The sequence below is a fragment of the Phacochoerus africanus genome, chromosome 5 (assembly GCF_016906955.1).
Source record: "Phacochoerus africanus isolate WHEZ1 chromosome 5, ROS_Pafr_v1, whole genome shotgun sequence".
Lineage (NCBI taxonomy): Eukaryota > Metazoa > Chordata > Mammalia > Artiodactyla > Suidae > Phacochoerus > Phacochoerus africanus.
The window spans coordinates 84,997,214-85,012,612 of NC_062548.1; the positions used below are offsets into that span (position 1 = coordinate 84,997,214).

The 15,399-nt window shown below is 42.9% G+C and overlaps 1 protein-coding gene across 1 annotated transcript; it reads right to left on the bottom strand.

Moving 5' to 3' along the window:
• Positions 1-10,575: 10,575 nt before the first annotated feature.
• C5H2orf74 (chromosome 5 C2orf74 homolog) lies at positions 10,576-13,882 on the bottom strand. The gene is made up of 4 exons (XM_047782804.1): positions 13,659-13,882; positions 12,485-12,598; positions 12,231-12,384; positions 10,576-10,875 (listed from the first exon to the last, which is right to left on the bottom strand). The coding sequence occupies exons 1-4, from the start codon at positions 13,880-13,882 to the stop codon at positions 10,702-10,704; spliced, it is 666 nt and encodes a 221-aa protein (XP_047638760.1). The 3' UTR covers positions 10,576-10,701.
• Positions 13,883-15,399: the final 1,517 nt, after the last annotated feature.

Below are 15,399 nucleotides of genomic sequence, written 5' to 3' on the forward strand. Positions count from 1 at the left end.
GCGCCACCCCGCCCCGCCCGCCCCGTTGCGGAGCGCCGGGGGAGCGGGAGCCGGGCTGGTTCCGAGAGGCGAGGGCGCGGGGCGGGGCCGGGAGGATGGCTGGGGGCGTCTGGGCCCAAGAGGCCTGGCCCCAGGCGGTGCGGGCCAGGAGAGGAGCGATGGGGCCCAGGAGACCCGGGCGGGGAGGGGGAATGGTGTTGACGTGGGGTGGGAGAGGGGTCCGAGGCACCGCGCTCGGGAGGCGGCGACCCGAGAGGCCGAGCGGGGTTTGGGGAGGCTCTGGGCCCCGACTCGGGCATCGCAAGGGCAGGGGCTGGAAAAGGGGGACCTCAGGCGCCTCCGAAAGGCCGGACGCCTCTCAAGGATTCATCATTATTACTGCAGTGATTACCTTAAGCGCTAGCGAGCGGGGCGCTAAGGGGCGCCTTCAAGGCACCCTGGGGCTACAGGAAGGAAGCGGCTGTCAGGCTGCCACCAATCGTGCTGTCGGTGTTGGGTCTTCTCGAGGACACGACCTGAGGGACTTGGTCACCCTGTTTGCTGGGCGACCGACTGTGAGGTCGGAGCGCGCTCACGGTGAGGGGTGTTCTCCGCGGAGCGTGCTCTCCTTACACCATATTCCATGTTTTCTTGAAAGTTCCTAAGGAGTTGGTGCGCCCTGGCTCTCCCCTGGGCGCTGAGTCTCACACCTTTCCTACAGCTGTTCAAGTTGCACGAGCTACCAAGTTCCTAGTTATTTCAGGAATGTTTACATTTTACTCATGTAATAATCCGTATTGATGACAAAAGAATGTGATTGCAAGCACGTATTATTGCAGATTGATGCGGTTTTACAAAAATCAAGGGGATATTAACGAATTTTCACCTTCCAGCAAAAACTTCGCACCAACTATCTGGAAAATGTTGCTGACTGGTCTGGGGAGATTTATTTACCAGGCAGACGGGTATGTTGGAAGTCTTAAAATACCTGTTCTATTCCCTGTGATGACCTGTCCTCTGCCCGTGGTCTGTTTCCATCAACAAAATCAACTAGTGGACAATATTTTCTCCATTTGCTTGCTGGAGCCACTACGTTTCAAAGTCATTTTCCAAAAACTACAAAAGTTTTGTAAACAGGCTGCTTCAAAGTGTTTTGACTGCCCCCAAAACAAAATGACATTTTAATTTCACCTTTTTTTGCTTCACCAAGGTCACGAACAAGTAACACAAGATATTCAAGAAAATAGAATTTCATTGGCAATGCTGATGGGCACTGTTTTCTTGTGGATTAGCTGTTAATCTTTTATCCAGTTCATAAAGAATATTACAAAAGGAAGCACATAGTGAGGTTTAGAGATGTATAATTGGAATCTGGGGGAAAATAAGACTTATGTTCCTATCAACAGAATGAACAGTGGTTGCCAGAGGCTAAGGGGAGAGGAAAGTGGGGAGTTATTGTTTAGCAGATGTAGAATTTCAGTTTTACAAGATGAAACAAATTCTGGAGATGGACGGTGGTGATGGTAGCACGATGTTATGAATGCACTTAATGCCACTGAACTATATACATAATGGTAGATTCTGTTGTGTGTATTTTACTGCAATTAAAAAAAAAAAAAAAAACCTAAGTCAGTGAGTAAAAGATTGTTGGGGAAGAGGATATTCATGCAATTTGAAGGTATACCATTCATACATATCCCTGCTCAGTTTACTTACTAACTACATTCAAAAAGGAAAAGTGATCTTTACAAGGGAAAAATCTGGCAATTAACCACCTTAACCAAATGATCAAAGTCAGCATTACCAATAATGGAGTAAACGGACATGTGTACACCATCACCTATGCAGCATTCCTGCCAAAAATGTTTATTCTGAATCTAATCATGAGGAAACAATCAGAAAAGTCCAAATTGAGGGAAATTCTGCAAAATGGATCTAGCCTAGGTGACAAAATAAGCATTTTATGACTGTCAAAAGAAGACTAAGAAGACTGACAACAAATGCAATTCTTTTTTTTTTTTTTTGTCATGCCTTCAGCATGCAGAAGTTCTGGATGAGGGATTGAACCCACACCATGGCAGCAACCCAAACCACTGCAGTGACAATACTGTTTCCTTAACCCACTTTGCTGCAGGAGAACTCAATAAAAGCAATTCTTTTTTTTTTTTTTTCCTTTTCTTTCTCATCCACACAACGGCATATGGAGTTCCCAGGCCAGGAATCAGATCTAAGCCACAACTGCAACCTGTGCTGCAGTTGGGGCAATGCTGGATCCTTTAACCCACTGTGCCAGACTAAACCTGTGTCGTTGAAGAGATGCTGTTGATCCATTGTGCCACAGCAGGAACTCTCAAATGCAATTATTGATCCTAAATTAGCTCCAGGATCCAAAACAAATAGTTAAAAATGACATAATTGGGGAGATTTAAATTGCATTTCGGACTGCCTGCTAGATAACATTGTGTCAATGTTAAATTTTCTGAGCATTAAACTTCGGTTACAAAGTGAAGCTTTCTTGTTCTTTGGAGATACATGCTGAAATATTTATGGGTAAAGTGTCATAAGGGCTGCAATTAACTCAGTTTAGAGGGAAAAGTAGATAAAGCAAGTGTGACAAAAGGTTGACACCTGGTGATGTAGGTGAAGCTTATCTGAGGATTCTGTGAAGTATTCTTCTGTAAGTGTGAGATTAATTTTATTCAAAGTAAAAATGGGGGGGGGTGGAGATTGAGTCCAGATATGTTCAGGGTCAAAGCATGGGTTCTAGCCTCTAGTGTAGGTAGCCGTCCAGTACCGGGGTGGCTAAGCATTACACCACAAGCATCCGTTAGTCCAAGTCAGCTATGTGCTAAAGTGACCACAAAACTGAGTAGGACATGGGGTGTGAATTCACCTTCATGGTAAATCCAGTGTGCCCTAGAAGCACAGAGGAGAAAGTGCCTCATTTAACCTAGGGAGTGTAGTGTTCGTGTGGTTCTTTTCTCAGAGGAGCGTGTAGAGTGAGGACTCCTATTGTTAACAGAGCAAAGGAGACACCAGGCAGAGGGAGCAGCTAGTGCCCAGGCACAGACACATGGAGAAGTACTTTGTACCAAGGAGGCTCTAATGGAGTCCTATAAGGGGGCTACAGGAGATGAGGCTGCCAATGGGCAAACTGCCCCCTCATGGAAAGCCTCATTTGCTTCCTGAGGATTGTGGACTTTGTTTTGTAGGAAACAGGAAAACACTGGGGGTGATCTCAATGGAGAAATGACATGATCAGACTTGTGTTTCAGAAAAATCATTCTTATGACAAGTTGAACAACAGGCCAGAGTGGGATAAAAATTAGAAGGGGGGAATATCAAGGTGGAGAGGAGAGGCAGATATGATAGGCATTTGAAAGTGGAACCAATGAATGGATCAGATGTTGCAATGGAGTAACAGAAGTGTTTTTCAGAGACTAGAACTTTCAGCTTGGTTAGTTACCATCATTTTGAGAGACTAGAGTGAAAAGAGGCTAGGGGAGGACTTAGGTTATAACTCTGGAGATGAGCATGTAGGGGACTGGAAGAGAAGATGGAGCCTGAAAAGGCACGAAAAGAAGGAGGAAGAAAACAAGGTATTTGATCATGGAAGCCAAGGGCCCTCATGGAATGGTCAGCAGTGTGAGATAAGGAAGAGGGCAGGTAAGATAACAGAGAAATTGTTCTTTTGGTTTGACAAGCAGGTCATTGGGCCCTTTGCAGAGACAGTTCCAGTCAACCACTGGGGTGGAAGCCAGGTAAGAGTGGACAGAGGAATGAATGAGAGGTGAGAAGGTTGAGACCATGCTTTCAAAATGTTTGACAGGATGGGTAAGAGAAGCAGACAGTAGCTGGATAGGGAAATGGGGTGAAGGGAGATTGTGCCTTTTCCTTTTAAACATTTTAAGCTGCTGATGGGGACTAGCTGGAGAAAGAGGGACAGAAGGTAGAGGAAAGCCCCAGAAGCAATGAGAGGATATGAGTCCAAAGGCAGGTGGAGCTCAACCTGGGGTGGGAAAACCCACAGAGAAAGGATAAAGATGCACATTTCTATGCCAAGCTGGGTTTTGGTCAGTGTAATCTGGGGAGAGGGAGAGATGAACGAGGTGGCAAGTTGGAAAACTTCAGGTGATATCTTACCTACAGCAAAGTGAGAGTGATGACACTGACAGGCTTTGGGAGAAGAAATGCAAAATACTCTATGTATCTTTTTTTTCCATAACCCATCTGAACCATGGTAAGCCCAAATCATTGTCGCCCCTTCTGAACACAACTGCACTACACTTTCTCCATTTAAAGAAAGAAGTTGAAAAGAATGTATCCAGGATTGAGTCTTGTTAGCAATGCACTAGAGTCAGGACTTTGATTCACGTTTCACACCACAGTAGGTCTAGGAGTGGCTAAGATTCTGCTTTTGGGGAAGTCACCATTCTGATTTATTTTTATGATTCTGATGCCTATCCCTTGGTTGAATTTAATTCCATTCACATTTGTTTATACCAGCATGCACATTGGCCCCAGACCCAGCAGAGTTTGTGGTTACACTGTGTGCAGTCATTTGCTCTTAGGCTCTGAGCTGTGCCTGGCACACAGTAGGCACCAGGAGAGGCTCGTTTGTATAAATGGATGGAAAAAGGAACAAATATTTCTCAAACCTGTATGCTCCAATGTATTAATAGGCTGTAAATTCAATTCAGCGGACATCACCATCATTTTTATTTTAATGAAATAGAATTTAAATATGAGTGTTTACTTGTGGTAGAGGTAAATATTGCTTCTTAAATTATCACATGTGTGTGGTATGATATGGTTATATTAAGTGGGTAGTTGTTTTGGTTTGGGTTTTTTTTATGTTTGAAAGCCACTGCTGTAGCAAACACAAAGGTAGGCACGATAGCTTACAACTAGCTGTTGATCTGTTTTGCACACTGTAGACTCCCCAGTGCCTGGCACACAGCAGATCTTAATAAATATTGTTGGTTGAATGAATGAAGGCAGGGGTTAGAGGGGGAGAGGTTAAAAGGATTTATTTTAAGATGGCTCCCATAGATGAGTTTATATAATAACACTGGGGGCTATTTAGCAAAGGAATGTCCCATTGTTAGCTTTTCCATATGCCAGAAGATTGAGCAAGTCACTTACACTAACCTCGGTTCATATGTCTATTAATGAAGCATTAGTTTAGCCTTTCTTGACTATAGTTCCTCATATAAACTACAGGACACAGAAAATGATTTGAGTGACTATTTTCTTGATTTTTCCAAATAGTGTCATTCTTAATACATAGAAGAAAAAATATTGGTTGAATGAATCATTTCATAGGAGTAAAAGAAGACATTGGTTGAAGAGATATGAAAGGCGAGAACTGGGCTTTGAAAGTAGAAATGGGAGAGATCAGTCCAGACCAAAGAAGAAAAGCATCAGCAATGATGTGAACAGCAGGAAAGCAATGGGGAGGAAGTAGGCTGGACACAAACGGAATGGCCGCTAAGGCTATAATGAGGACATTTTGAGGAGGGTGTGAAAGCCAGAGTGAAGAGTCTTCCTACACCAACAACAGTGAATGCTGCGTTGTAGCTCCCATAGCAGTATCAGACCACACTAGCAGGCTCTGAAGCCCAGTGCTTGGATCCAAGTCTTGGCCCTGGCACTTACCAGTTGAATGACCTTGGGCAAATTCCCTAAATTCTTTGTACTTCATCACCTCTTTGTACTTTGCAAAATGGGGATTGTGTTACTACCTATCTGTTTTACCATTAGATTCAACTGCTAGTAACAAAGTAGCAATAGTAAAATAAGCTCTCACAAAGTAGCAATAATAAAAGAAGCTCTCACTAAGTGAGTGCTTTTTCCTTTCATGTAAAAATAGGTGGTCTGTGGCAAGTATAGAAGATATACAGTCTTTAGGGACCTGAGCTTACATCAATAACCCTCAACACGTGGGTTCCACATTAGAGTCTGGTTCTAGCCAACACATCCACCTTCTAACTAGAAGGAAGAAGAAAGAGCAAGAGTATATCCTCAACACATTAAGACACATCCCAGCACTCTGCTTAGACCCTATTGACCAGAACACATCACACAATACCTAGCAAGGAAGGCTGGGAAGTGTCACTCTTGTTCTAGTCAACCATGTGCCCAGCCAATATATGAGAGTTCTGTTCCCAAGAAAGAAGGGAAGAATAGATATTGGGGGACAACTAGCAGTTGCCCTAATAGGTAGTGTGAAGTTAAAGGAATTAATACAACTAAAGCTCTTATAACAGTTCCAGGCATGAATAAATCACTTTTAAAAATGTTCTTGCTGTCTTATCCTCACCCTCCCTGGGTGGTTTCCTCTATTCCTATACACAAACTACCAACAAATCCAAATACTCCTAAATATCCACTTTAATCCTAATTTCTCAGCCAAGCCAAAGGCAACTCTTGGAACCAGTCTGCCAGTCAGAGGAGTCTTGCATCTTTGAAGGAATAGTATCCTGCCAGCACAGACATTGGTCAGGAGCACTCGAGGGTGGCCTTGGCACAAATGCAGGAGGAACATCTTCCTCCAACACTTCCTACCCCCACTCTTTTTTTCTTTTTATGATAGCACCTGCAGTATATTGAAGTTCCCCAGCCAGGGGTCGAATCAGAGTTGCAGCTGGAGCTTATGCCAGATCTGAGCTGCGTCTGTGAACTACACTGCAGCTTGGGCAACACCAGATCCATAACCTGCCAAGCAAGGCAAGGGATCGAACCCAAATCCTCAGAGAGACAACGCTGGGTCCTTAACTCACTGAGCTTCAATGGGAACTCTTCCACCCCACTTTTACATAACTTCTCTAATAGTCAGGATACAGACCAGGCTTCTGTAGCAGGAAACTCTCCCCAAGCCCCACCCACTCACCCAAAATGGTTTAAACCAGTTGGCAGTTTATTCCTCTCTCACTAGTACTTCAGGAGCAGTGTGGAAGCTGGGTGTATGTGGCTTCTGGGCTATACCTTGCTGCTCTTCCACTTCTGAGATGCTACCCTCATCTGCTTTGTCAAAGACGGCTCACAGCCACTTCCATATTCTTACCTGCAAGAAGAGGAAAAGATCAAAAGCAGGCATGTGTCTCTAAGGGAATGACTCAGAAGTTGCAGACATCAATTCTATGCTCACCTCAATGACCAGAACCTAGTCACAGACTCCCAGATGAAATACAGGAGAGGGGTTGTTACTAAAGGAAGAAAGACAGGATGTATATCTGGAGAATAACTTATAAGCCCCAACTTACTGCCACTTCCCTAAACCTGCTCCTCCTTCTATTCCCCTCCTTGCTTCCCTCTGTAGGCCTATGGGCACCATCATCTACCATCCAGGGGCTGGATGTTCTACTTATCTGACTCCACCCTGCCCAGCTCAAGGGGCACTGTGAGTTGTACAGTGAGGCAAACTTTCTCATCCCTCATGGCTGACTGGACAGCCTATCAAGTCTGCTTCCTATATATTTTTTCTTTTTCTTCCTAGAGCTGCATCTGCAGCAAGTGGAAGTTCCCAGGCCAGGGATCGAATTGGAGTTACAGCTACTGGTCTACACCACAGCCACAGCAATGCCAGATCCGAGCTGTGTCTGCAAACTACACCACAGCTCATGGCAATGCCGGATCCTTAATCCACTGAGCAAGGCCAGCGATCAAACCTGTGTCCTCATGAATACTAGTTGGGTTTGTATCCCACTGAGCCACAATGGGAAATTCCTGCTTGAATCATTTTTCTTTATTCCACCCCACCCTGTTTTGCTCTTCACCTTTTATTGCCTGGATCTTTTCAATGGCCTTCCTAATGGTCTTCCTGCCCCCACCAGTCTCTCTCCTCTTCAATCTATCCTCCACTACATCCACAGCAATCTTTTTTTTTTCTTTTAACAAAACCATTATATAATAGCTCTACTTTACATTTATCAATGAATCCTCATGTCCACCCCCTCATCAAGGCTCACTCAAGGGCTGGCCTGGCCTGCCTTTCCAGGAGTCTTGAATTGTTTCATTGCCTGCATCCTACACAGCAGCCAAACTCTGGGGCTCTCCAACACATCTGTGCCTCTGCACTTGCAGGACCCTCTGCCTCTGCACTTGCAGGACCCTCTGCCTCTGCCTGGGGGGGCCTTTTTCCCACTCTCACCTCCTTCACCTTCACTTTGCTCTGATATTTCTTCCTCTGCAAAACTTGCCTTGATGTCTTTCACCTCTCTGAGAGTCACATTCCCCTCTGCCAATACATTATATCATAGCATTATAATCACATCACATATTTTAATAGCTCTGGAAGCAAATGCACTTCACTTGGTAGTGCTCTTGACCTCTACTGAAGTCAAGTTCTCCCAGAGAGGACTACCCAGCCAACCAAGGCAGTACAATCCTGAGACTCTGGTAGGCGGCCTCTAGGATGACCATCAATGACCCCCATTCCTTGGTTTCCATGTCCTTGTATATCCCTTCTCTTTGCATGTGGGCTGGACCTAGTGACTTGCTTCCAATGAATAGAGTATATAGCAGAAGTGATGGGATGTCATGTCCAGGATTGGGTTGCTCAAACCCCGCCAATCTTCATGCTCACTCTGTTGGTCTCTCTCTGAAACCTTGCTAGAAAAAGCAAGCAAGTTTATACATCAGTGAAGTCTTTCAAGTGTATCATAATTTCCAAGTAGCAGGATTGCAAGGTTAAAAGGCAGATATATTTTGACAGAAACTGCCCAGGTAGCTTCCAGAATGACTTAACAACTTATACATCTATTTATGCTTTTACCCATCCCTTTACCTGTGTCGTTCATCTTTCTTTATCTGACAACTTGATAGATTTTAAAATTCACATATTATTGTTTTGATTTGAATTTCTTTGATTACAAAGTCAGGATAAGCAATTAAAAATTTTGGCCACTTGTTTTTCTACTTGTACTTATTGTCTCATGGGCTCTGAATCCTTCTGTAGACCCCCTCCAGTGCAGATTGCATTTTTTTTCCTTTTTTTTTTTTTTGGCTTTTTGCCATTTCTAGGGCCACTCCTGAGGCATATGGAGGTTCCCAGGCTAGGGGTCCAATCGGAGCTGTAGCCACCGGCCTACACCAAAGCCACAGCAATGTGGGATCCGAGCCACATCGGCAACCTACACCACAGCTCACAGCAATGCCTGATCCTCAACCCACTGACCAAGGCCAGGGATTGAACCCACAACCTCATGGTTCCTAGTCAGATTTATTAACCACCTAGCCACGACAGGAACTCCAGTGCACATTGCTTTACTCCACTTTCCACTCTATACCTGGGATGGGATCCTAAGAATTACTTTACTTTGACTCCTCACTACTCTCTATGTTACCTCTCAACTCCCCTCAAGGCCAACCTCACTACAGCTAACTGGTGTCCCACAAAATCAATACCCATTCTCACCTCTTTGCCTTGGCTTTGCTTTTCACCATCTGAAATACACTCCTCTCTCTGCCTGTATTAGCCAAACCTCCCACTCCAGTAAGTTCCATTTCCTCCCCACAGTGGAAAGGTCCCAGACCACAGGGAATTCTCAACAAAAGTTGTCAATACACCCCCAGTTAGCATTGGCCATACATTATAAATACTTTGTCACTTATTCTCCCCATTAGTCAACATTTATTAAGCATATGCCATATACATGACAATGTGCCAGGCCCTTAATCAAATGCTATGTTTTCTGCTTTTTTTTTCCAGCATTTTTTTTTGTCTTTTGTCTTTTTTGTTGTTGTTGTTGTTGTTTTTGTTGCTATTTCTTGGGCCGCTCCCGCGGCATATGGAGGTTCCCAGGCTAGGGGTCAAATTGGAGCTGCAGCCACCGGCCTACGCCAGAGCCACAGCAATGTGGGATCCGAGCCACGTCTGCAACCTACACCACAGCTCACGGCAATGCTGGATCATTAACCCACTGAGCAAGGGCAGGGACCGAACCCGCAACCTCATGGTTCCTAGTGGGATTCGTTAACCACTGCGCCACGACGGGAACTCCTGTTTTCTGCTTTTTAATCTCTCACATAGCCCCTTATACCTTTTACAAATGTTGACTGTAATGGTTTGGATGATGTTATATTGGTCTGTACTGTCATATTCCACATATGAAAAACAAATTTTAAACTACTGAAATCAAGAATAGTATAATCTCAGGATTTGTCTGAAGTAACAGGATATTTTGGTGTTGATGGTAGTTGTTTTGGTATTAATCTTAAAAAGCAGTTGTTAGTATGAGAAAGGTTTTAGGGCTGAGTTCAAAGGGAATTATGTAGAGGAGATCCTAGTCCTAGTTATTGGAAGTTTCCATGATGATACCAGTAATATCACTGGTCCTAAAGGCCTGTGATCAAAGCATCAAGAATCCGTGCTGGTTCCAAAGTCACCCTTGAGTGTGATTAACCTAAAAGACATTTGCACAAACACAAATAACTTTATTCACATGTGAGAACAGTCTTTGATTAGACAGAATTTTAAGGACACTTAATACAATTAATTTCTTGAACTCAGATTTGAATTTTTAAAAATCTATATTCAAGCTCTGGGTATTTTACTTATAGCATTTTGCACATAGCCCATTTCTTTCTGCACAAAGGTAAAATACTATTTGTATTTCCTTAATTTTCCATTTTTTGCTGTTTCAATAAGATTTTGGACCCCCAGCCATTTCATTGTTAGTCTAAGGTTATATTTCTTCCACTCTCAGCCTTTTTTGAGCTTCATTTTCTCTCTTTATGTAATCGAGTATAGCTTCGGGCTATAGGGTTGTCCTTTCCAAGGTCCACAACAATTACCTCCCTAGAAAACGTCACTCCTTTTAAGGGTCTTTTATGGTTATCAATGACCAAAGGACTTCCAGTGACAGGTATGGGTGGTTTTAGCAAATAGTCATTCTGTAAGAGAATGGGACAAAAATTATAAGATCAATTTATGAATGCAATACACCCTGCTTTTAAAAATATAGGTTATATTGGAGTTCCCGTATTGGCACAGCAGGAATGAATCTGATTAGGAACCATGAGGTTGAGGGTTTGATCCCTGGGCTCGCTCAGTGGGTTAAGGATCCAGCATTGCTGTGAGCTGTGGTGTAGGTCACAGACGTGGCTCAGATCTGGTGTTGCTGTGGCTCTGGCATAGGCTGGAAACAACAGCTCCAATTAGACCCCTACCCTGGGAACCTCCATATGCCATGGGTATAGCCCTAAAAAGACAAAAAAAAAAAAGTGTATATGTATATATGTAATGTTATATGTACATTGTTAGTGAGAAAAAGAAAAAGGACTTCTAAATGATATAGGCAAGTAGTAATATTCCATCATGATCTAATTTTCATATTTCTATGTTTATAAAAGTATACATTGCTATATTCAAATAGCATTTGGCAAAAATAAAAAAAATTAAAAAAATACAAATAGCATTTGGCAACATCTGTTACTCTCTCTACGAAGCAGTTAAACCCAAGAGCTTCCTGGACCATCATTCTGTCTCCAGCTGGCCATGATTTTTAAGTTGGCAGGGATGAGGCATGTGAGTTGTTCTTATTAGGGAGCCCCAAACATGGAGCTCAATGCATGTGAAACAGTTTACATGCTAATTGTAAAAGAAGCCTGGAAGTAGAGCAGGTGTTTGGTGTCTGGTCCTGAGCTCTGCCATCGTGGAGGAGTGACTTTGAACAGTTCATCTTATTTTCTCATTTGTAGCATGAGAGGGTTGAATCCCTCAATGACCTCCAAGGCCTTCTCCAGCTCTATGATCTTAGGACTCTGAGTAAAGCAAAGTGAAGGGGAATGTTTTTTTTTCTTTTTCAGTCGCACCCATGGCATATGGAAGTTCCTGGGCCAGTCATCAAGTGTGAGCCAGAGCTGTGATCTTTGCCACAGCTGCGGCATTGCCAGATCCTTAAGCCACTGTGCCAAGCTGGGGATCGAACCAGTGCTGCCACAGAGACAAGCTGAGTCATTAACCCACTGCTCCACAGAGAGAACTCCGAAGGGCAATTGTTAAGAAAAACACAAATATAAGAATGAAGATGAAGTGAGTGCCCAGGCATGGCATGTGTAATTGGTTTAAGAACATGATTTAATAAACTAAGGAGAACAGTTTAAATGACTGTGAACACTGCACTCCTTCCAGATACAAACCTCAGTTACAGACAAGACAATCCTTTATTATACCTAGCCACGGAATTTACCTCTTCTTCAGTCAAACTCTAATCTATCTGCCCCTTGAGCACAGAAAAGCCCATCACCTCTTGATGATTTTCTCCAGCATTCTCAAGCTTTTGCATTTCTTTTATTTTGTCCTCCTCTTCATCCTCCACTTCCTCTCCATTTCCTAATGTGCCTGTCGCTTCTTTAACCCGTCTCTGGACAAGAATGCCAGGCCTCATGGGTACAAGAGTCCTAGAAAATCAACCAGCAACATTTTTAAAACTCATGCCTCTTAGCCACTGTTATCACACACAAAAGTAGCATTCTACCATATTCTAAGATAATGACTTACTTTTCTTGGTCTTCTAAATTGTTTATCTCTGTATTGGCAACTGTACAATCTTCACCTCCATTGGCATCTGTACAAGGACCTTTTTCTGTCTCTTCATCTGTCCTGCTTTGGGCACTGGAAACAAACAAGCAAAAAAATCGGAAAAGGAAGAATGGTCTTGATGTTAATTAAGGCTTGATATGGAGCTTCATTTTTAAATAGGAAATTAGCATTTCTAAAACCCTGAAATAGAAAAAACAGATAGCTGCTACATTATTATTTGCTCTATTTTAAATTGTTTTATATTATTTCTAGATACATTTGCTAGAGTGACTTGAAATCTGATCCCAATTTATCAGCATGGATTTATACCATTTATATAAAAAAAACACCAATAAAAAGAAGATGAAACTGAAGCAAATTAGAAGGATGATGAAGAAAGTGAATACTGTGATTTCAAAGCTCGTAGAGTTATCTAGAAGACTCATCCACTCTCACAATCACAGATTGTCCAAATATACTTTTCCAGCTCAGTTTCAATGTAGTTCTCTTGTTCTTTTAAGTTTTCTAGAAACAGAAGAATAAAAGGATGTTTTCATTGTTGTTCTTTTGATCAGCTTCATAAAAGATGCTCTGTTTGTTTTGATGGTGTGGACTCACACTGGTTAATCTCTCTCCATAAATGTGGTGGGGGCTGAGGTGGCTAGAGGGGAGACTGAGCTGGGACACGTGGGACTCAGCTCACCTCCCCTCACCCCAAAAACTATCAGAATCCAGAGGAGAGAGGAATTGGAGTAGCTGAGCTAAGCCCAGCTCCCCATTCTTCTCTCCTCAGTGACATCACGGAATCTTGGAACTGCTCAGTTAGAGGGATCAGAGCACCAGCCCAACCTCACCCATCACCTCAAGTCAGGAGAACCACGAAACTCTCCCCTCAGCTACAGTCTGAGTGTCCTCTACTCTGAGAGGACCAGAGCAGAAGCCACACAGCACCACCTTGGCCACTCTTCGGACAAAGATTTTCTTTCTACACTCCAAATGCCAACCTTTTCTTTCTTAACCTGAGCTCATGATACTGTTTATTTCATAGACCATAAACAATCAGCTTACCTCCTTCTTATAAAAATCCCTCTCTATAGCCCTGAGGTCAGGGATCAACTTACCTCCTAATGGTGTTCACTCCAGGCTAACTAACTGGCCCATTTCCTTCAGATCCCACATCATTGGGCCAAATTCCTGGACACACAAGACAACTGGCAGCTCTAGAGGCCAGAGCTGAAGACACAGGAGTAGGATAAGATGATCAGACCCAATTTCAGGTGAGTAGGTGATGCCTATGGCACGGACAGGGAGAACAGAGCTAGGGTTTTCTGAGAAGAACAAGAGGGTATCAGGAGTATGGCAGCTGCTGCTAACCATGTTCGAAAAAGTCAGAAGGTGAGCCCTGGGAGGTCTTTGGGGATGCAGCGACACTGACTCTTCTCTTAAAGAAAGGCAGGGACTTCTTTATCTTTGTTGTTTTTCCCCACTTCATTTTAAGTTTTATTCAAGTATAGTTGATTTACAAGCTTGTGGTAATTTCTGCTATACAAGAAAGTGATTCAGTTATACATCCATTCTTTTTCAGATTCTTTTCCCCTATAAATTATCACAGAATATTGGATAGAGTCCTTTATTTCTGGATTTTTCACCAAGTCAGAACCTGCAAATTTCACAAATACTGGATGAATGTGTGTGTGTATGTGTGTATCGAGTTTGTTGGAGGGCTCAGGACAAAGCTGATTTTGCAGAATATGTGAACTTCTGTCACTCCTGGCAGAGTCAGAAGAATTTTTAGGTGCTTCCTCCAGTTAAGACTCCCAGATGAAGAAGAATCAGAGCCTGTCTCAGCCGCCTTACTCTACACTGCCGCTAGATTGAGATTTTAAGAGCCCAAATCATCTCACATCTCATGTACACTAACAATGCACAATAGTAATATTTTATATAAATCTACTAGTAGTTACACAGGTCTAGACATATGAAAAAATCCATCAAACTCTGTGCTTAAGATGAATGCACTTTGGAAGTTCCTCTGTGGTGCAGCAGAAATGAACCAAACTAGTATCCATGAGGATGTGGGTTCAATCCCTCACCTTGTTCAGTGGGTCACTTTTATATACAGCAGAAATTAAAGAGACATCTTATAACTCAGAACAATAACAACAATCCCCGATTTGAATGTAAACTGGTACAACCACTGTGGAAAACAGTATGGAGGTACTTCAGAAAACTAAATATAGAACTACCATATAATCCAGCAATCCCACTCTTGGGCATATACCCGGACAGAACTTTCCTTGAAAAAGATACATGCACCCGTATGTTCATTGCAACACTATCCACAATAGCCAAAACATGGAAACAACCTAAATGTCCATCAATAGATGAAGGGATTAAGAAGATGTGGTATATATACACAATGGAATACTACTCAGCCATAAAAAAGAACAAAATAATGCCATTTGTGGCAACACAGATGGAACTAGAGACTCTCACACTAAGTGAAGTGAGTCAGAAAGAGAAAGCCAAATACCATATGATATCACATATCTGGAATCCAATAGATGGCACAAATGAACCTTTCCACAGAAAAGAAGCTCATGGACTTGGAGAACAGACTTGTGGTTGCCAAGGGGGAGGGGGATGGAGTGAGACGGACTGGAAGTCTGGGGCTAATAGATACAAACTACACATTTGGAGTGGATAAGCAATGAGATTCTGCTGTATAGCACAGGGAACTATATCTAGTCACATATGATGCAACACGATGGGGGATAATGTGAGAAAAAGAATGCATATATATGTGTGTGACTGGGTCACTTTGTTGTACAGTAGAAATTGACAGAACACTGTAAATAAACTATAATGGAAAAAATAAAAATCATTAAACCCCC